The 21,778-nt window shown below is 35.3% G+C and overlaps 1 protein-coding gene across 3 annotated transcripts in view; it reads right to left on the bottom strand.

Moving 5' to 3' along the window:
- The window catches only part of SMC2 (structural maintenance of chromosomes 2), a 555,382-nt gene that overhangs the window by 136,395 nt on the left and 397,209 nt on the right, over nucleotides 1-21,778 (bottom strand). For all 3 annotated transcript variants that reach the window (XM_090401108.1, XM_090401106.1, XM_090401107.1), the window contains one exon: nucleotides 4,383-4,583. In XM_090401108.1, the coding sequence (XP_090257234.1) occupies nucleotides 4,383-4,583 (201 nt within the window). The remainder of the gene's footprint in view (nucleotides 1-4,382; nucleotides 4,584-21,778) is intronic.

Below are 21,778 nucleotides of genomic sequence, written 5' to 3'. Positions count from 1 at the left end.
TTCCTCAGCTAGCTCCATTTCTTTGCCATTCAGGCTTCTTACGTTGATAGTACCGATCTTAAACTCTGGTGATGTTGAGTTGGGGTTTGTTTTCAGATTTGTTCCAGTAGCTGACTTTTAGCTGTTCGCCCTGGTTCCCTGGCGAAAACAACGGGGGCCTTGTTTAACCGGAAGACGCCCCAGCCGGCATGAAATTTTGTCATGTTGTACCATCATTTTTTATTTTGGTTTAAGCAATAAGAATACAATTTGGTCGGCTAAATCCCAAATTGCCAGCCCATCCTCTTTCGTTCAGTATCCAGGTAGATACCCAACAGGGTGCACCACGAGAAGGTGAGGATTGGATATTAGGTCAGAAGCCCTGGTCGGTTCTCCACATTCCTTTAAAGGCTATGTGGAGGTCTCCTCTCAGTTATACAGCTTTGACCCTTAAGCACCCCATTAAGAATACAATTTAAGAAAATAAACAAAGGTAAAAGCAAAAATAGGAGGAACCTAGAAAAACTCAAAAGTGCTGGTAAGAAATTCCGAGAAGAATTGGAGAATGAAATAAGAAACAAAGAAGATATATCTTAAGAGACTATTGATGTCAATGCAAAATGGAACCAACTGAAAAACGTGATATATGAAACAGCTGCTGAAGTTTGATGGAAGGGAAAAGAATTAAGAACCCATGGATTACAAATCAAATGATAAGAAAAATGGAGGAAAGAAGATGACGGAAAAATATAAACACTGAAGAGGGAAGAGAAAAATACAAAGTATTAAATAATGAACTGAAAAGAGAAATTGATAAAGCAAGTGGTTAAAAGTAATTGTAAAATGTAAAGTAATTGAAGAAATGGATAAAAGGGGATGACATGATAAAATGTTTGAAAATGCAAAAGAACTTACAAATATTAGAAAGAAAAGCATAAGAAATCTACCATTAGAAGATAAGGAAAATTAATTTGATATCGAAATACAAGATGAAAGGAATACATTGAAGAACTTTATGCAAAATATGAAAGACCAGAGAACATTGAATTAGAAGAGCAAATTGAAATATCAACAGAAGATAGAGGTCCTGAAATACTAAAGAGTGGAGTGGAAGCAGTAATTAAGGAATTAAAAAGTAGAAAGATGAAAGGAGTTGGATGGAATACCAGTGAAATCCTGAACGACTGGAGGACAAAGGTATAACAGAAACATGGACACTCATTTACAAAACAGGAGAATGGCCTAAAGATGTTATAGAGTATTCTTATATCAATTGAAAAGAAAAGCAATCCTACTAAGTGCAGTGACTGTAGAACTATAAGCATACTCTTGAATGCCTGTAAAGCAAAGCTTCTTAAACTGTGGGTTGCGACCCCATATGAGGGTTGTGTAATTTAATGTGGGGATCGTGAAATATTTGGTAACTCTTCAGTGTTTAATTCACAATCAAATGAATAATGAATCCGAAGTTTTTCTGGCAGCACTCGCCTGTGTTGCATTGCATGACTTCACTGCAGCCTTGGTTCTGAACACACAACGTGATGTGACGTCACGTCACATCACGCAAAGGCAATGAACACTGCCAGAAACTCCTCGGCTCAGATTCGTGACTATTGTATGATATGAATTGCAGTGTTTGTACTGTACATACAAAGTTTTCTGCTCTTACAGAAACATAATAGTTTAATTATGGAAAATAAAGACTTTTAATATTTTCGTACCGTCATAACCGAAAATTGTTTTTTTTTGTTTATGGATAAGTGGCTAAATTTAGACAGAAATACTGATGACAATGCGGCAGAGTCTTTGCTATCAAGTTGCAGTACACCTAAACTGTTAAGAAAAAGAAAATATGTCGAATCAGTTTTGCAATATGGATTTACTTCTAATAATCATTATGGTATGGAAAAACCTCTTTGCTTAATTTGTTAAGGTGATGATGAATGGAGAAAATGTAGAACAAGTGAGACTATATAAAATACCTTGGTAGTATAATACAAGAAAATGGAAAATGCGACATGAAAATAAAAGATAGAATTAACAAAGGAAAATATGCATTTTACAGTTAGAAAAATGTGTTTATTAATAAAATGAATAAAAATTTAAAGAAAAGGCTTTATTAAGTGTTATGTTTGGCATATGGACAATTGAGAAGAAAGAAGCTAAAATATTGGAGGCATTTGAAATATGGTTATGGAGAAGAATGGAGAAAATAAAGTGGACCGAAAAAATTACGAATGAAGAAGTATTACAAAGAATTGAAGATGAAAGGAATTTACTAAAGACCATAAGACAAAGAAAGGATAATTGGATAGGACATGAGAAGAGACAACCTATTGAAAAGAATGATAGAAGGGAAAATTGAAGGAAAGTGACCAAGAGGAAGGAGACAACTAATGCTTGATGATATAATTTTGGCACAAGAGGATATCAAGAAATGAAGGAGGAAGCAAGAGATAGAGGAAATTGGAGGAAGAGAATTTGCTGAGATACCATTGGACCTGTCAGGAGATAGAACACTAATGATGATGATTGTGATGTAGCTTATCTGTCATTGCCTGAATATAACATTTTGTATTTATTGCTCAGAAATATCTCACCAGTTTTGGTCTTTTTTGTTTCAGTCACCCCTATTATGCCGATCTGGTACTTATCTAATTGCTCAGTTAGCTCCATTTCTTTGCCATTCAGGCTTCTTACGTTGATAGTACCGATCTTTAACTCTGGTGATGTTGAGTTGGGGTTTGTTTTCAGATTTGTTCCAGTAGCTAACTTTTCGCTGTTCACTCTGGTTCCCTGGCGAAAACAACGGGGGCCTTGTTTAACCAGGTGATGCCCCAGCCGGCATGAAATTTTGTCATGTTGTACCATCATTTTTTATTTTGGTTTAACCAATAAGAATACAATTTGGTCGGCTAAATCCAAAATTGCCAGCCCATCCTCGTTCGTTCAGTATCAAAGTAGATACCCAACAGGGTGCACCACGAGAAGGTGAGGATTGGATATTAGGTCAGAAGCCCTGGTCGGTTCTCCGCATTCCTTTAAAGGCTATGTGGAGGTCTCCTCTCAGTTATACAACTTTGACCCTTAAGCACCCCGTTAAAGATACCGAGCTATTTTAAATATAATTATTATATATATTATAAATTATTATATTATATATTATATAAATTATTATAATTATAATTATTATTATATAAATTATTAATTATTATAAATATTAAGAATAGTGATCAGAGCTTATTCTACCTTTACCATGAGTTGCCTTGACTTGCATTACATGCAGGGTCAGCCAGACTTGCAACGCTTGAAGGCGCAAACTTGACTGACTTGTCTGTTTGCTTACTTGGGAAATAAAGTAAACAAACCAGGTTTATATTTAAAATAGCTTGGTATCTTTAGCATATATTTTGCCCAAGGTAAAAAACTTTTTACATCTATCTCTCATCCTGAGATTTTTATTTAATAAGGTCAAAGCACCTTATGGTAACTTGCTTTGGTAAAATATTTATAAGCTCTGTATTACTTAAAACTTAGTATTTCTTAGACTGGCTCCCACTGACGAGACCTCAATAAAGGTCGAAACCGGTCTGGGTAGTGGCCCCTTGCCTTTAATACATAGCATCATACATCTCCTCCAGGAGATGTGCTTTGCATTGAGGGTAAATATTAAGAATAGTGATCAGAGCTTATTCTACCGTTACCACGACTTGCAACGCTTGCAGGCGCAAACTTGACTGACTTGTCTGGTTGCTTACTTGGGAAATGGAAGAAAAAAACCAGGTTTATATTTAAAATAGCTTGGTATCTTTAACATATATTATACCCAAGGTAAAAAACTTTGTTTATATATATATATATATATATATATAAAAACAGACTATTTAATTTCACTCTTCAGCAGTTTCTACATTATATTACCAGACATTAAAAATGAAGAAAAAAGTAACAATATAAATGTACTATATTTCATAGAAGATTTTTTTTTTTTTTTTTTTTTTTAAATTTGAACCAACTATCAATTCATAATTCAACCATCAGTTTCAAATTGTTAATTTATACAACTGATACTCTGAGAAATGTGGGTAGGGTAATTTGAGAATTTATAATTAAAGAAGAAATACATAATACTAACATGTAATGAGTTTTGAAAGAACTAGTTAAAGATTCCCTAGTGAATGTTCTTCATTATGTTCTCCCGTTGGAAATATACTTCTTAGTGATCCACATCAAATGAATTACAACATTATATAAAGTGGCTGAAGGCTTGCAATTGAGCCAAATGTTAATCTGATAATTCATACTGTTGAATGAAAATGAAGATATTATATATCATATTAAAGATGACTGTGTAATGTGAAGGTAACAATATAACAAATCTTAATTAAATGTGCAGTAATTACCTGTTCTTCAGCTTTATTCATCATATTTGAAGCTCGCATATTAACATTTTTGGACATTTTTTCTTTAGTTTCCTGTAATTTTTGCATACGACGTCCAGCCCCAATAGGATCATTTGCTTTAAAATCATATTCTGTATCAGGAGCACCAAAGAATTTCTTTTCCTGCTCAATCCATTCATAGCTATTCAAAAACTGTTGTACCTAGGGAAAAAAAAAATAATAATAATAAAGTTAGGTTTATGATAGTACATAAAATATCTCCTTTCTGAATAAGAAAATACATAATAAAATGATTAGTTTATGTAAACACAAATTATTTGTGTGTGTGGTGGTGGTGGTGGGGGGGGGTTAAGTTTCTGCTGGTAGCATAAACAAGATATAGGAACACAGTAGAATAAAAAAAAAACCTCTGAAATCAGCACACAGAATAACACTGCTTAAGACTCATGCAGATGGGATTTGTACACAGGTAATTCTAACTGAAAAGAGTTCATATTTTAACTGTGTATCCAGAGAATTACATCATTTAATTATCTTCTACAAAAATGTCAATGGCAAGTTTTCATGTTGGCAGTTATTTTTAACTTTGTTCAAGTCAGATGATATATGCTAACATTTATGAAATATTAGCATACATTTGACTTGAACAAAGTTAAAAATTCTAATACTGGTCTACTTTCATTGTCAAAAAATTATAACTAAAAATTAATACAGTTTCTATTATTTCTTGCAATTGTATGCGAGTACTCGATCCTAGTATTAATACATTTATGTTTACATATTTTTTTATAATCATTAATAATGAGTAGTAAAGGAAATAGCACAGGTTCATTTTGCAGGTTTATATATATTTTAATATGAATTTGCCAATGATGCCACCTGCTAACTCCCGTAATTCTCCTCAGAATCATCTCATATCAGTGGTCTCCTAATGCTTGATTATTTGAGTTGCCTATTTCATATTATAAAAGCTTTGCTTCGATCATCCATAATTCGACCTTCTGAATTATGAAGTCAGTAAAACTTTTATACCTCTATATTTAAGCATTTCTGGTGGAATCAGCTGCCATTTCAGGTTTTGATGTCTTTTTTCCACCTAATATGTAATTTTGATTGCATTCCTGCTGAAAATTTTCTACCACTGTTCTGTCACTGCTTGTTTCATTTAACAATCTTTGAAAGTAATAGCTCAAAACATCTAGGATATCATTAAGTTTCATTATTATCATCATCATCATCAAATTCCTGCCATGTACCCTCAAGAGATGTACAGGATATGACAGTACTACATGAAAAAATTACATCATTACTAACTTCCTATCTACAATTTTCCTCCAAATCAGTCTGTTACTTGTCAAGACTCCAACATTATCAGATCTTATATTTCCATCGTCTAAGGCACTTTGTACCGTATCAATCCACCTATATCTTGGTCTTCCTCTGGGTCGTTTTCCTGCCAACCTGGCAGAGAACACTTGTTTTGCTAATCTTTCCTCTCCCATTCTATTTAAGTGACCATACTACCTGAGATTAGCTTTGCTAACGCATTCCTGGATGCTGACAATGTCAAGTTCTTTCCTAATATCCTCATTTTTAATATGATATTGCCATTGATGCCATCTCTTCACGCCTCTAATCTTTCTTAGGACTCTCATATCTGCGGTCTCTAGTCTTTGGTCAAGTGTTTTACTTCTGACCCAGCTCTTAGATCCATAAGTCAAAACTGGTTTGAACACTGTCTTGAATACAGCTAATTTACTGTTCCGACTAATTTCTCTCTTATTCCATATGAATTGATTCAATTGACTTCCCACCATACCAGCTTTGCTGATTCTGTTGTCTAATTCTCTATTTAATTTACCATCTTCACTAAAAATCGTGCCTAAGTAGCTGAAATGTTTTACTTGTTTCACAGGTTCTCCATTCACAACACAGTTGACATTTTCATTGTCTTTGTCTTTTTATTGCTGACCTTCATACCATATCTATTACAACAGTTATTCAATTTAGTCAGAGAATCTTGCAGACTTGTAGCGGATTTATTTAGAAGTATAACATCATCCGCATAAAGCAAAGAGCTGACATTAACATCTCCAATTTTGATATCATGTTAAATACCACTTTCCTTCATAATGTGATCCATTTAGATAATGAATAACAGAGGGGATAATGTACATCTTTGTCTCACACCAGATTTAACATTAAACCACCTTCCTGTACTTCCTTCAATTCTAACTGCTGACTTAAAACTCAAATAAAGACTAAGTATTGCTTGGTATAATGCCCCATTGACACCATATAACCACAGCATGAGGTGCTTAAGGGTCAAAGCTGTATAACTGAGAGGAGACCTCCACATAGCCTTTAAAGGAATGCGGAGAACTGACCAGGGCTTCTGACCTAATGTCCAATCCTCACCTTCTCGTGGTGCACCCTGTTGGGTATCTACTTTGATACTGAACGAACGAGGATGGGCTGGCAATTTGGGATTTAGCCGACCAAATTGTATTCTTATTGGTTAAACCAAAATAAAAAATAAAAAATCATTAAGATTTTATTTTTTTATGCCACTTTTATCATTTCTGACAGATACACGCATTTGAAGAGTTGCAGGCTGTAGTTTTTTGGGAATACTTCATCAGAGGTGGACAGAATGAAAGAAGAGAAGAAGGTTCAATGTGTATGCAGCTGCACAGTAAATGGATGCTGAGCAGCTGCTGTTCTTGTATTAATACATGCAACAGAAAGTGGAGGAATGATGGTTATCAACACACACACACATTTGAAGAGTTGCAGGCTGTAGTTGTTTGGGAATACTTCATGTGAGAAAGGCTAAAGCCAGAGGTGGACAGAATGAAAGAAGAGAAGGAGATTCAATGTGTATGCAGCTGCTGTTCTTGCATTAATAGATGCAACATTAAGTGGAGGAATGATGGTTATCAATTCAGCAGAGGAATGACCACTGAAGTACCTATAGAATCGACAAAGTACTGAAACACTGCATCTGTGAGATACAGATGGAAGTGACTATTTACAAGTGGGGTGATCTATGAGTCAAATTTCTCTTCTCTGGAGAGCATTAAGAATTTTTAGGGACGTTTCAGATGTACCACCCCAAATATGAATGAGCAGATTTGAGATTTATGTATAGTAAAGAGTTGAATGGGTATAAAATAGCATCTTGCATGAAAGAGAATGGCTAGTTTTTGGATGTTGAGGAAGCTACTAATGTGATGTTATTTCAAGCAGAGAGAACTAATCCGGTCTGATAATTTGTGTATTACTTAGGGTAAGAGTAGGTAAAGCTGAGATCTGTCATTTCATAGAAAAAGCAAGACTGTTTTCATGACATTGAATAAGACAAGAGTGTCCATGCCCCACTGAAGGACAGTATGTAAATCAATGTTTAAGTTAAGGTACTAGTTGTAGATGACCTTGTAGCCTGAGGTATCAGAGTACTGCATGGTTTGTGAAATTAGTAGACTGAGTGGAGAGTACTATCATCTACAAAGCTGTGGAGAGGATTAGTTGTTATTGTGAGTAAGTCATTTATGTAGAGGAGAAAAAGAGTAGGTGATAAAACAGAGCCTCGAGGCACACTTACATTGCTGATGATATGCAAAGAGATGGAGACATCTACCATAACTTGCAGAGAATGACCAGATAGCTAGCTACCCAATTACAGAGGGCGGCAGGGAGGCCAAAGGATGGGAATTTTAGTAGGCCTCAATGTCAGACACAGTTAAAAGATCTGGATCTGTCAGCTAAGAGCTCATCCATGGATCTTGAATGGTAGAATCCATACTGGACATCTCTGATTAATTGTGGGCCTCTAATCAGTGGAATAGTTGGCTATTAATGACTTTCTCTGTTATTTTGGAGAGGATATAGGTAAAGGCAAATAGATGATAGTTTGATGGTAGATTTCTATCTCCCTTTTTTTTGCAACAGGTTAGATATGAGATTATATCCACACATTGGGATAAAACCAGCTATGATGCAAGACAGGTGTTAAATCTGGAACCTAATGTTTGAGAACAACTAGAGAGATGCCATCAGGATCAGAAGAATTTTTTTTAGAGTCCATGTTATTAGTAATTTTTGGATATCTTTTTTCTGAAAAACTACAGGAGGCAAAAGGTGGTCAGTATGGTAGAAGGGATTTTTCTTGGTTATCTATGTAGGAGTTCTAGGAGATCAGCTTTATCTTTGGATTAGGGTTAAGTAACAGTGGTGCCATTCAGGATGAGAGAGGTGGAAGTACAAGTGAGCAGAGGTTGCCTCCAATGGCCTTAGCAAGTGAATCAGAAGGCACAGCTTTCATTTGGACAGGAGGCAAGTTTTCTCCTGTTAATCTATAAAACCTGATTTACATCTGCTGATGACTATGTTTCAGTTGTTGTGTACTTTGATACTGGCTAAGTATGAAAGCTGGAGTTCTTGATGCAAGCCACCTGTGATGTTTGATTTTTTTATTTGATTACTCTGATACTTTCTGTTGAATCAGTGCTTGGAAAATGGATGAGGATTTTGGGTGGAATCAGGGATGAAGGCATTCATGTAAGTGACAGGTGTTAGGGTCCAATGAACAGAAACAACAGTCAGAATGAGGAAAGGAGGAGTAGAAATTCCAAAGATAAGATTGACTGGCACCTTTGTAGTGCCAGAAGATGCAAGGTCAGGAGTGGTTTGAGGAAGAATATTCTGTGAGAGTGAGACTTGTACAAGATTATGGTCTGAGTTGTTGAGAGGAGAGGCAACTTTGTGGTGTATCTTATCTGGAAAGAGAACTGGTCAAAAGAAGAGGATTATCCACAAAATGAAGTAGATTATGGTTCTTTAAGTATGTTTAGCATGACCTTGAAGGGTATCACTCACAGTACAAGGAGAAAGGAGAGGAGGGGAAGGAAAGAAAAGAAAGCAAAATCCCTGCTCTGGATATGAAACATGGCATTTACTTACCATTTCAGACATCCAATAAGCTGGCTGCTATTTCACCAGGCAAGGTTATCTAAAACCCAGTGAGCCTAGTTTGCACAATTGAAGATGCACAACATCATTATTAGTAAAAATCTTAAAGACAGTTAAAACATGCTACACTCACCAAAGTATTGAACTAAAACCAAAACTAAAAATTATGAAAGAATTAAACCAGGAATTGAAGGAAGTACAGGAAGATGGTTTAAAGTTAAATCTGGTATGAGACAAGGATGTACATTATCCCCTATGTTATTCATTATCTATATGAATCACATTATGAAGGAAAGTAGTATTAAATATGATATCAAAATTGGAGATGATGTTAATATCAGCTCTTTGCTTTATGCAGACGATGTTATACTTTTAAATAAATCTGCAAGATTCACTGACTAAATTGAATAACTGTTGTAATAGACATGGCATGAAGGTCAGCAATAAAAAGACAAAGACAATGAAAATAGGCAGAATCATTGAAAATATCAACTGTGTTGTGAATGGAGAATTTGTGGAACAAGTAAAACATTTCAGCTACTTAGGCATGATTTTTAGTGAAGATCGTAAATTAAATATAGAAATAGACAACAGAATCAACAAAGCTGGTATGGCAAGAAGTCAATTGAATAAATTCATATGGAATAAGAGAGAAATTAGTTGGAACACTAAATTAGCTGTATATAAGACAGTGTTCAAACCAGTTTTAACTTATTTATCTGAGAGCTGGGTCAGAAGTAAAACACTTGACCAAAGCCTAGAGACTGCAGATATGAGAGTCCCGAGAAAGATTAGAGGCATGAGCAGATGGCATCAATGGCAATATCATATTAAAAATGAGGATATTAGGAAAGAACTTGACATTGTCAGCATCCAGGAATGCGTTAGCAGAGCTAATCTCAGGTGGTATGGTCACTTAAACAGAATGGGCAATGAAAGATTAGCAAAACAAGTGTTCTCTGCCAGGTTGGCAGGAAAACGACCCAGAGGAAGACCAAGATATAGGTGGATACAGTACAACGTGCCTTAGACGATAGAAATATAAGATCTGATAATGTTGGAGTCTTGACAAGTAACAGACCGATTTCGAGAAAAATTGTAGATAGGAAGTTAGTAATGATGTAAATTTTTCGTGTAGTACTATCATATCCTGTACACCCCTTGAGGGTACATGGCAGGAATTTGATGATGTTGATGATCAGTAATAGAAAAAATTAAAAAATATAAACACAAATGGATGGAACATGTTCAAAGAATGAAAAAAGAAAGATTACCAAAACAACCCTTAAATTACAAACCATTAGGAAAAAGAAAACCGGGACATCCTCTTAAGAATTCAATGATGACTTCTAAGGCCGGAACAGGCCATTCTAGGCCTAAATCCTTGACAGGCATGATGACGATGCTTGGTTGATTTAACTGGTAAAATAAATGCTACACCATATCCTGTAACACCAGGAAGCATTATGTTACTTTTGAAATACATGTGGTACTTCAAATAAGCTTACTAAAACTAATGCAATGTAACAGGAAGGCAACTTGTGTTCAGTAAGAGAGTGCATTTTCCCAACCTCTCTGGAAAGTCTACATGTGGAGGCAGTTTCATTTCTTTCTATCAGAATAGTTTGTCTTTTTCCAAAGCTTCATAAGACTGTTCTAGACAGCCTATCAACTCTCACACATTCTTCAATAATGACTGGATTTATACCTAGGGTATGAATAAATCTTCATGCTGTGGTTTGTGCTTGCTTTTACTTTTTCCATTCACTCATCACACTTCAGTTAAGTTCTTATTCTTTAGTCTCAGGTTACTCTTCTTACCAGGAGTGACAAATAGCTAACAACTTTCCAAGATATCATCATTGTAATCCATCACTCTGCTAAGTACATTTTTCAAGTTCAGGAGTTTTTACTCTTTCTCCACTCTCCCTTCTCACCCTCACTCCCCTCTCATTTTCATTTCTTTTTTTTTTTTCTTGAGAAATTTTTTTATATATTTTTCAGTTCATGTAATTGTACATTTATCTGTGCACATGATATCATGACTACTACTTTGCTGATTTGTATGAAGATGACTTGTCATATTTTTAGAGGTAAGTAATATTCTCTAGTTCCCTCTTTACTTTCTTGTTAAATTTCAGGTGTAATATGTCTCATGCACAAGTGAATTCTTACAAATGTCATAACTATTCCTTCCTTATCCTAATCACTACTGTTCTAAGATAGCATATTATAACTGACTCTCTCTCTTCAGCAAACACATCTAATAAGATTAGTTGGTGCAAGTTTCACAAAAAATGTTTAAGTTTATTTTATGAATGACTAGCATATAATCACCTCATTGATACTTCCAAAGAAAGTGGAAAATGTTTTCATTTGGACGATATAAGAGTTTTGATGAAGACTTCAGGTTGGTTCTTGTTGCATTATTCATCATCAAATTCCTGATATGTACCCTCAGAGTGTGTGCAGGATTTTATGATAGTACCACATGAAAACGTTACACCTTTACTCATTTCCAATCAGCAATTTTCCTTTGAATTAATCTGTTATCTGTCAAAATTCCATCATCATCATCATATTCCTGCCATCTACCCTCAAGGGGTGTACAGGATATGACAGTACTACATGAAAAAATTACATCATTACTAACTTCCTATCTACAATTTTCCTCCAAATCAGTCTGTTACTTGTCAAGACTCCAACATTATCAGATCTTATATTTCTATCGTCTAAGGCACTTTGTACCGTATCAATCCACCTATATCTTGGTCTTCCTCTGGGTCGTTTTCCTGCCAACCTGGCAGAGAACACTTGTTTTGCTAATCTTTCCTCTCCAATTCTATTTAAGTGACCATACTACCTGAGATTAGCTTTGCTAACGCATTCCTGGATGCTGACAATGTCAAGTTCTTTCCTAATATCCTCATTTTTAATATGATATTGCCATTGATGCCATCTCTTCACGCCTCTAATCTTTCTTAGGACTCTCATATCTGCGGTCTCTAGTCTTTGGTCAAGTGTTTTACTTCTGACACAGCTCTCAGATCCATAAGTTAAAATTGGTTTGAACACAGTCTTGTATACAGCTAATTTAGTGTTCCCACTAATTTCTTTCTTATTCCATATGAATTTATTCAATTGACTTCCCACGATACCAGCTTTGCTGATTCTGTTGTCTATTTCTATATTTAGTTTACCATCTTCAGTAAAAATTGTGCCTAAGTAGCTGAAATGTTTTACTTGTTCCACAGGTTCTCCATTCACAACACAGTTGACATTTTCAATGATTCTGCCAATTTTCATTGTCTTTGTCTTTTTATTGCTGACCTTCATACCATATCTATTACAACAGCTATTCAATTTAGTCAGAGAATCTTGCAGACTTGTAGCGGATTTATTTAGAAGTATAACATCATCCGCATAAAGCAAAGAGCTGACATTAACATCTCCAATTTTGATATCAGGTTTAATACCACATTCCTTCATAATGTGATCCATATAGATAATGAATAACAGAGGGGATAATGTACATCCTTGTCTCACACCAGATTTAACATTAAACCATCTTCCTGTACTTCCTTCAATTCTAACTGCTGACTCACAACTCAAATAAAGACTAAGTATTGCTTGATATAATGCCCCATTGACAACATATAACTGCAGCGTATTGAATAGCTTCTCTCTTGGCGCCTTGTCATATGCCTTTTCCAAATCGACAAAACTTAAATACAGATCTTTGTTATATTCCCATGCTTTCTCGACTATTTGTCGTAAAGTGAAGATCTGATCCTGACAGCCTCTATTTGGCCTGAATCCAGCTTGTTCTTCACCAAGCTTTTCTTCCACAATTCTTCTCAACCGTTCCTCAAGTATACTTGCATAGATTTTGCCAGGAACACTCAGTAGGGAAATACCTCTGTAATTCTCACATTCTGTTTTATTTCCCTTTTTATATATGGGTACTATGAGAGCTCTACTCCAATCATTGGGAATTCGTTCCTCTGTCCAGGCTTTCTGAACTATGCAGTGCAGCCACTGTAAGACTCTTATACCACCATACTTCAGCATTTCTGGTCGAATATCATCTACTCCTGCTGCCTTTCCACATTTCAAGCCTTTGATGGCTTTTTCTACTTCAAGTATGGATATGTATTCCTGACTGCATGCCTGGTCAGTGTTTTTTATCACTGTGCTGTCATCACTGCTTGTTTCATTTAGCAGTTTTTCAAAGTAATTACTCCATACTTCAAGGATATCTTTTTCTCCTGTTTTCATTTCACCTTTATCATCTCTAATTCCTTTTACAGCACTCTTTCCTCCATTCCTAAGCTTCTTCAACAACCTCCAGAATATTTTGCCACCTTCTCGATATTTATTTTCTATATTCTTGCCAAAGTCCTCACATGACTTTTGTTTAGCTAGTTTTACACACTGTTTAGCTTTCTTACATTTGTTTCTGTATTCTGTAAGAGTAAAAGCTGACTTATTTGCCAGGAACTTTTGATATGCTTTCTTCTTTTCCTTCACTGCCTCTTTAACTTCCTGTGTCCACCAGGGAGTTCTGATTTTTTTATCCTTGCACACAACCTCACCACATGCCTCACTGGCAGATCAATCAATGTTTCCTTCAGAGTTTGCCACTGAATCTCCAAGGTTTGATTCCTGTTCTCAAACTCTTTCATTTTTTCTTCAATAATCTTTGTGTATTTTAGTCTACAGTTCACATCTGAGAGCTGCTCAACTTTTATTCGCTTTAAAACTTTCTTACATGTTATTCTTTTCAATATGAAATTCAATTTTATCCTGCTCAAGACTAAATAGTGATCACTTCCAATTTCAAATCCTCTGTACACTCTGGTGTCCTGCACCAGGGAGAAAACATCACTATCAACAATAACATAGTCAATGAGACTTTTCTTATTCCTAGCCTCTTCTCTCCATGTGAATTTGTGCACATTTTTATGTTGGAACATGGTGTTAGTAATAACCAGTCCATGTCCTGAGCAGAAATCCAACAGATATTTGCCATTATTATTAGCTTTGCTCTTTTCTCCAAATTTTCCCAAAATATTTTTGTATGTCTCACAATCATTTCCTACTCTACTATTTAGATCCCCAACAAGGACCAACTTTTCCTTTTTCATTGTGTCAGTTGCTTTTTCTAAAGCCTCAAAAAATTCCTCCACTTCTAACTTAGTAGAACCTTCTGTGGGACCATAGGCACAAATAAGTCTCATTGTCCAGTTCCCCATTCTCATATTTGCCCACATTACTCTACTTGAGACTGACTGCCATTCAAGAAGATTAGAATCGTATTTTGTGTTGAATACTATGGCTACTCCTTCTTTTCCTTGATTGTCATTGCCTGAATATAACATTTTGTATTTATTGCTCAGAAAGATCTCACCAGTTTTGGTCTTTTTTGTTTCAGTCACCCCTATTATGTCGATCTGGTACTTATCTAATTCCTCAGCTAGCTCCATTTCTTTGCCATTCAGGCTTCTTACGTTGATAGTACCGATCTTTAACTCTGGTGATGTTGAGTTGGGGTTTGTTTTCAGATTTGTTCCAGTAGCTGACTTTTCGCTGTTCGCCCTGGTTCCCTGGCGAAAACAACGGGGGCCTTGTTTAACCGGGCGACGCCCCAGCCGGAATGAAATTTTGTCATGTTGTACCATCATTTTTTATTTTGGTTTAACCAATAAGAATACAATTTGGTCGGCTAAATCCCAAATTGCCAGCCCATCCTCGTTCGTTCAGTATCAAAGTAGATACTCAACAGGGTGCACCACGAGAAGGTGAGGATTGGACATTAGGTCAGAAGCCCTGGTCGGTTCTCCGCATTCCTTTAAAGGCTATGTGGAGGTCTCCTCTCAGTTATACAGCTTTGACCCTTAAGCACCCCTCAAAATTCCAACATTATCATATCTTATATTTCATCTTTTAAGACATATTTTACTTTATCAAGCCATCCAAATCTTGGGTCTTTCTTTGAGTCTTCTTCTTCCTGCCAACCTGGTAAAGAACACTTGTTCAGCTTATCTTTCCTCTCCCATTCTGTTTAAGTGGCCATTACACCTGAGATTAGCTCTGCTAACACATTCCTGAATGCTAACAATGGCAAGTTCATTTCTAACAAGCTCATTTTTAATGTGATACTACTATTGATGGCATCTGTTCCATATATATTTATTCAGTTGACTTCCTACCATACTAGCTTTGTTGATTGTTATCTATTTTCATATTTAATTAACCATCTTCACTAAAAATTGTGCCAAAGAAGTTGAAATGTTTTACTTGTTCTATACATTCTCCATTCACAATGCAGTTGATATCTTCAATGTTTCTGCATATTTTCATTGTCCTCATCTTGTTATTGCTGACTTTCATACCAAATTTATTCAATTCAGTCAGAGAATCTTGTAGACGTTTACTGGATTTATTTAAAAGTATAATGTTAGATCCTGAATGGATAACTTTACAAGTAAAGTCTTTATTCAGGATTCAACATGATAAATATTACTAATTAAGGAGATACCTGCACATCATATAATAATTATGTGCAGGTATCTTTATGTTATTTGATAATGTGTAGTCCATATTTCTTTTTGTTATGTGATAATGTGTAGTCAATATGTGCCATATATTGAAATTTATTCCTGTATAACTGAAATAAGAAGCATAGAATTTTGTGTCAGAAAAGTAAGAATTGTGTAAGGGAATTGTTAAGTTATTTGTAAATCCTATTAAGCTGTCTGGTACATTACAAAATTTCTAGGAAGATAATAAGTAGTAATCCGGAATAATGTATAATCTGTACAAGTCGAGCGTAGCGATGGAGGCTGTACCTATGCGGAACGTGACGTCAGAGCGACTACCTGGCTAACCTAATAGATTAGGGAGAGTGTAGGATCACCCAAGGGACACGAACGATGGGGTTCGTGGGTAAAAAACACATTGAACAGAGGGCACCCAATAGGGTGAATAAAAGACGATGCGCACGACATTACGGGGCTTTTTCTTCTTCGGTTCCTGGATTCCAGTTTGTTTTAGGAGGATTACCGGGGGATTCGTGAGAGTGGTGGGTCAACTACAGTGATGACAGACAGTGGGTTCTTTTCTTGAGAATGCTTGAAGATTTCCAAGCGGAGCTGATCGCGATATGACGGCCTGTGCAGAATCGAGCCTTAGCAGAATGTCCCCATCGGAGAGAACGGAGAAAGTTTCCTGTGGAGCGGTAGACAGCACGCCACAGTCCAGAAAAGATTCAAAGAAAAGAGTAGTGCATCGCAAGGCGCATAAGGTGGCCAATAAATATACAGTAAGGTAATCCAGATCTACATGAGATGGCGGCATGAAATCTGAAAGGGTCCGGTAAGGTAAAGATTTTCACTCTATGTTAAAAATCACTTAGAAGAATAAGAAATTTGTGTATACTATAAACTAAAGGACACTAATAGAGAACTTTTAAGTGAGAATTTGATTGGATTGGTTAAGACCACGTGGAACAAAGAAGAATTGTTGATAGGTAGTATTTTGATTGAGAATGGCTAGACAAGACTAATGAAATTTAGAATTAAGATAGTTATTGATAGAGTATTAATGAAAGTGTTTTCAATGCGTGTACTGTGAATAACTTGTGAAGGCATTATATCCTAGTAGTGTTATGCTCACACTTAACCTTATCCTTTCGTAATTGAAGGATTTAGTTTACTCGAATTCATTGTTGTGATTTAGTGTGAACCTTAACTCAGAGTGAGTTTTGTTCTATTGAAAAATTGAATTTTCTTAGCTGTAATTATTTTGTGCTTTTCCAATGAACATGTTTTGTACCGTATACCTGAGTTTATGCCTGATTACAAATTCAAACCACCACTTATGAAATAGAACCTTTTGGCAGGAAGGAATTAGATATTATTGCTTAAGTGAGATTCAGGTCAAGACTGCTAACTAAATCTGCACAGCGCTAGCAAGATTAATTATTGTGTGTATCCATTTTAAATTTAGAATTGTTTCCCTGAACAAGAGTCTCTTCTGTTATAGGATATTGGCTGGTGCAGCATAATAAAAATTTTGCCAATATCTGAAGAGGAAATGGATCTGAATTAATATTTTAAAGGCACAACAGTAGATTAGAAAGAGGGCTATTTAGAGGTAGAACAAGGTATAATATAGAGAAAGAAACGGCATAACAATAACATTATCTGCATAAAGTAAAGAGCTAAGATTAACCTCACCAATTTTGGTATCACATTTAATACCATTTTCCTTCATAATGTGATCCATATAGATAACGAATAACACTGGAGATAATATGCATCATTGATGCACACTGGATTTTACATCAAATCATCTTCCTGTATCTCCTTCAATTCTAACTGCTGACTTACAACTTAAAGAGAGACAATGTATTGCTTAATATAATGTCCCATTTACACAACATAACTAGGTTACTATATTCTAAAATACTGACACCCAATCACCTGACTAACTTGTTCCAGACACAAACATCTAACACAAAAATAAATACATATGTTTGAAATCTTTACCTTTGTAAGCTTTTCATTAATTAGATGTGATGAGTATGCTTATTAGAACACACAAAAATATGAAATTTTAAGTGTCATCATAAGTCTTATGAAACAAGAGTAGGCCTACATGAAAAAGAATTAGACTTATCACACTACATACATTACTTTGCAGCCCATGCATATTTTTCACTAGACCTAATTTTCTTTAGCAGTTCTTTGTTTACACACAAATAGTCAAACATATTTTTACATGTAAAATGTCTGTAATTAAATTTAACTATAGCAAATCCTTTCACAGATTCTATGGTAAATATATTTCTTTCCTTGGTCCACTGAGCTTGTATTAATGAAAAGAGCCTTTCAACATTGGCATTGTGACCTGGAATTGCAAACAGAAATCAACCCATCTTTACAATTTCATTGTGCTATTCTTCACTCTTGCAAAATTCAAAGACACACCATTTCTTCTGACTTGACACTTCTTTTCCATCATATGAAGCAATAAATGTATTCAAGTTGGAAAATTGGTCAAAAATGTATGCAGACAGATATTTTCATTATAAAAATGCGGACATGTCTGCATAAATGTTGACGTATGGTAACCCTACACATAGTGGTGAGCTATGGAAATTTTAACAAAGGGCTCACATCGTCGAGCAAAAAAAAAAAAAAAAAAAAAGCTGTATTTCACACAAAACTTTTTATTAATACAGCTTGTGTACAAATTCCAATCGAAAAGTATAAGAGAACAATCATCCTCTAAAGGCTATCATTTTTAAACAAATATTTCATGATCTAAACATGAAATATTTGCACAAAATCAACTGTGTTAATTTATCTTACATAAGAAAAACATTTTTTAACTATCAAAATATCATACGAATGAAATCTTTTATAAAACATTTTATTGGCTACTGGTTTCACTATATGATTGGCTACCAGAATGGAGAAGGGTAAAGATAGCACATGCACTTATTTTATTTTCAAACTTGTGCGCATTTGTTATAGAGTTGAAACAAGAACTCCAAATAATCTATACACTGCCGAATAGATTTTTGTTACGTTACCGTATGAGTTTGTCACTTAATATGTTTCAAAAAAAAATTTTTTTTTGAAAAAATAAAAAAGTAAACAAAATGAACAAGGGGCTCGCAAATTTGAGAAAAAATTAACAAAGGGCTCGGCGAGCCTCTTATAGCTCACCACTGCCTACACATAACTGCAGGGTTTTGAAGAGCTTTCCTCTTGGCACATTGTCGTATGCCTTTTACAGATCTACAAAACTTAAACACGAACCCTTCTTATATTCTCAATATTTTTCAACTATTTGTCTTAAAGAAAATATTATTGGCCCAAATCCAGCTTGTTCTTCACCAAGCTTCTCTTGCACAATTTTTCTTAGTAGTTTCTCAAGTTTACTTGCATAAATCTAACCAGGAACACTCAGCATCGAAATACCTAATAGAGCACTGCTCCAATCATATTAAATTCGAACCTCTCACCAGGCCTTCTGAATTATGCAATGCAGCCACAGTAAAACTTTTATACCTCATTAACTGAGCATTTCTAGCCGAATTTCATCTACTCAAGCCACTTTTCCACATTTCCAGTTTTTATGACTTTTCTATTTCAAGTATGGATATGCATTATTGATTACATTCCTGCTGGGAGTTTTATATCACCATGCTGAAACTGCTTCTTCCACTTATCAGTCTTTCAACTTAATCACTTCAGACATCGAATATCTTAATCTTCAGTATTCATTGCTAATTCCTTTTACAGTACTTTTCATCTATTTTTAAGCCTCAAGAATATTTTGCCTCCTTCCTGATATTCATTTTCTATGTTCTTAGCAAAGTCATCCCATGACTTTTTGTCGTCATCATCAAATTCCTGCCATGTACCCTCAAGTTATGTACAGGATATGATACTTCTACATGAAAAATTTACATCATTACTAACTTCCTATCTACAATTTTCCTCCAAATCGATCTGTTACTTACCAAAACTCAAACAACAGATCTCTCTATATATTTATATCGTCTAAGGCACTTCGAACCGTATCAATCCACCTATATCTAAGTCTTCCTCTGGGTCATTTTCCTGCCAACATGGAAGTGAACGCATGTTTTGCTGATCGTTATTCGCCCATTCTGTTCAAATGACCATACCACCTGAGATTAGCTCTGCTAACACATTCCTGGATGCTGACAATGTCAAGTTCTTTCCTAATATCCTCGTTTTTTAATATGATATTGCCATTGATGCCATCTGCTCATGCCTCTAATCTTTCTCAGGAATCTCATATCTGCAGTCTCTAGGCTTTGGTCAAGTGTTTTACTTCTGACCCAGCTCTCAGATAAATAAGTTAAAACTGGTTGGAACACTGTCTTGTACACAGCTAATTCAGTGTTCACACTAATTTCTATCTTATTCCATATGATTTATTCAATTAACTTTCTACCATACCAGTTTTGTTGATTCTGTTGTCTATTTCCATTATTAGTTTACCATCTTCACTAAAATTCGTGCCTAAGTGGCTGAAATGTTTTGCTTGTTCCACAGGTTATCCATTCACAACACAGTCGGCATTTTCAACAATTCTACCTATTTCCACTGTCTTTATCTTCTTTGTATTTTTATTGCTGACCTTCATACCATATAAATTACAACACTTATTCAATTTAGTCAGGGAATCTTGCAGACTTGTAGCAGATTTATTTAGAAGTATAACATCATCCGCTTAAAGGAAAGAGCAGATATTAACCTCTCAAATTTTGATATCATGTTTAATACCACTTTCCTTCATAATGTGATCCATATAGATAATGAATAACAGAGGGGATAATGTACATCCTTGTCTCACACCAGATTTAACATTGAACCATTTTCCTGTACTTCTCTCAATTCTAACTGCTGACTTAGAACTTAAATAAAGACCAAGTATTGCTTCATATAATTGTCCCATTCACATCATATAACTGTAGCGTATTGAATAGTTTCTTTCTTGGCACCTTGTCATATGACTTTTCCAGATCTACAAAACTTAAATACAGATCTTTGTTATATTCCCATGATTTCTCAACTATTGTTGTAAAGTCAAGATCTGATCCTAACAGCCTCTATTTGGCATGAAACTAGCTTGTTCTTCACCAAGCTTTTATTCCACAATTTTTCTCAACTGTTTCTCAAGTATACTTGCATAGATCTTACCAGGAACACTCAGCAGGGAAATACCTCTGTAAATGGTCGATTGGCAGAGCTTCTGCTACTAATGGGTCATGCAAAAAGTTAAGCGAGTTTGAGCGCAGTTAATAGTTATAAGGGATTCAATCGTTCGATGCTGTTGGCATACTCTCCATCGATGAGTCTTTGGACTCCCTGGAGGTGTCACATAATTATTCCAACATTCAGTTTTATTTCCCTTTTTATATATGGGTACTCCGAGAGCTGTACTCCAATCATCGGGAATTCATCCCTCTGTCCAGGCCTTCTGAAGTATGCAGTGCAGCCACTGTAAGACTTTTATACCACCATACTTCAACATTTCTGGTCGAATATCACCTACTCCTGTTGCCTTTCCACATTTCAAGCCTTTTATGGCTTTTCCCACTTCAAGTATGGATATGAATTCCTGCCTGCATGCCTGTTGAGTGTTTTTTACCACTGTGCTATCACTGCTTGTTTCATTTAGCAATTTTTCGAAGTAACTACTCCATACTTCAAGGATACCCTTTTTCTCTCGTTCTCATGTCACCTTTATCATCTCTAACTCCTTTTTTACAGCACTCTTTCTTGAATTTCTTAGCTTCTTCAATAACCTCCAGAATATTTTGCCTTCTTGATATTTATTTCCTATGTACTTGCCAAAGTCCTCCCATAAATTTTATT

This window comes from Typopeltis vanoorti, chromosome 12 (genome assembly GCF_054136105.1).
Source record: "Typopeltis vanoorti isolate ZY-2024b chromosome 12, IOZ_Tvanoo_1.0, whole genome shotgun sequence".
Classification (NCBI taxonomy): Eukaryota; Metazoa; Arthropoda; class Arachnida; order Uropygi; family Thelyphonidae; genus Typopeltis; species Typopeltis vanoorti.
Note: the sequence above shows the minus strand (reverse complement) of the source record. Positions and strands in the feature narration are given on the sequence as shown.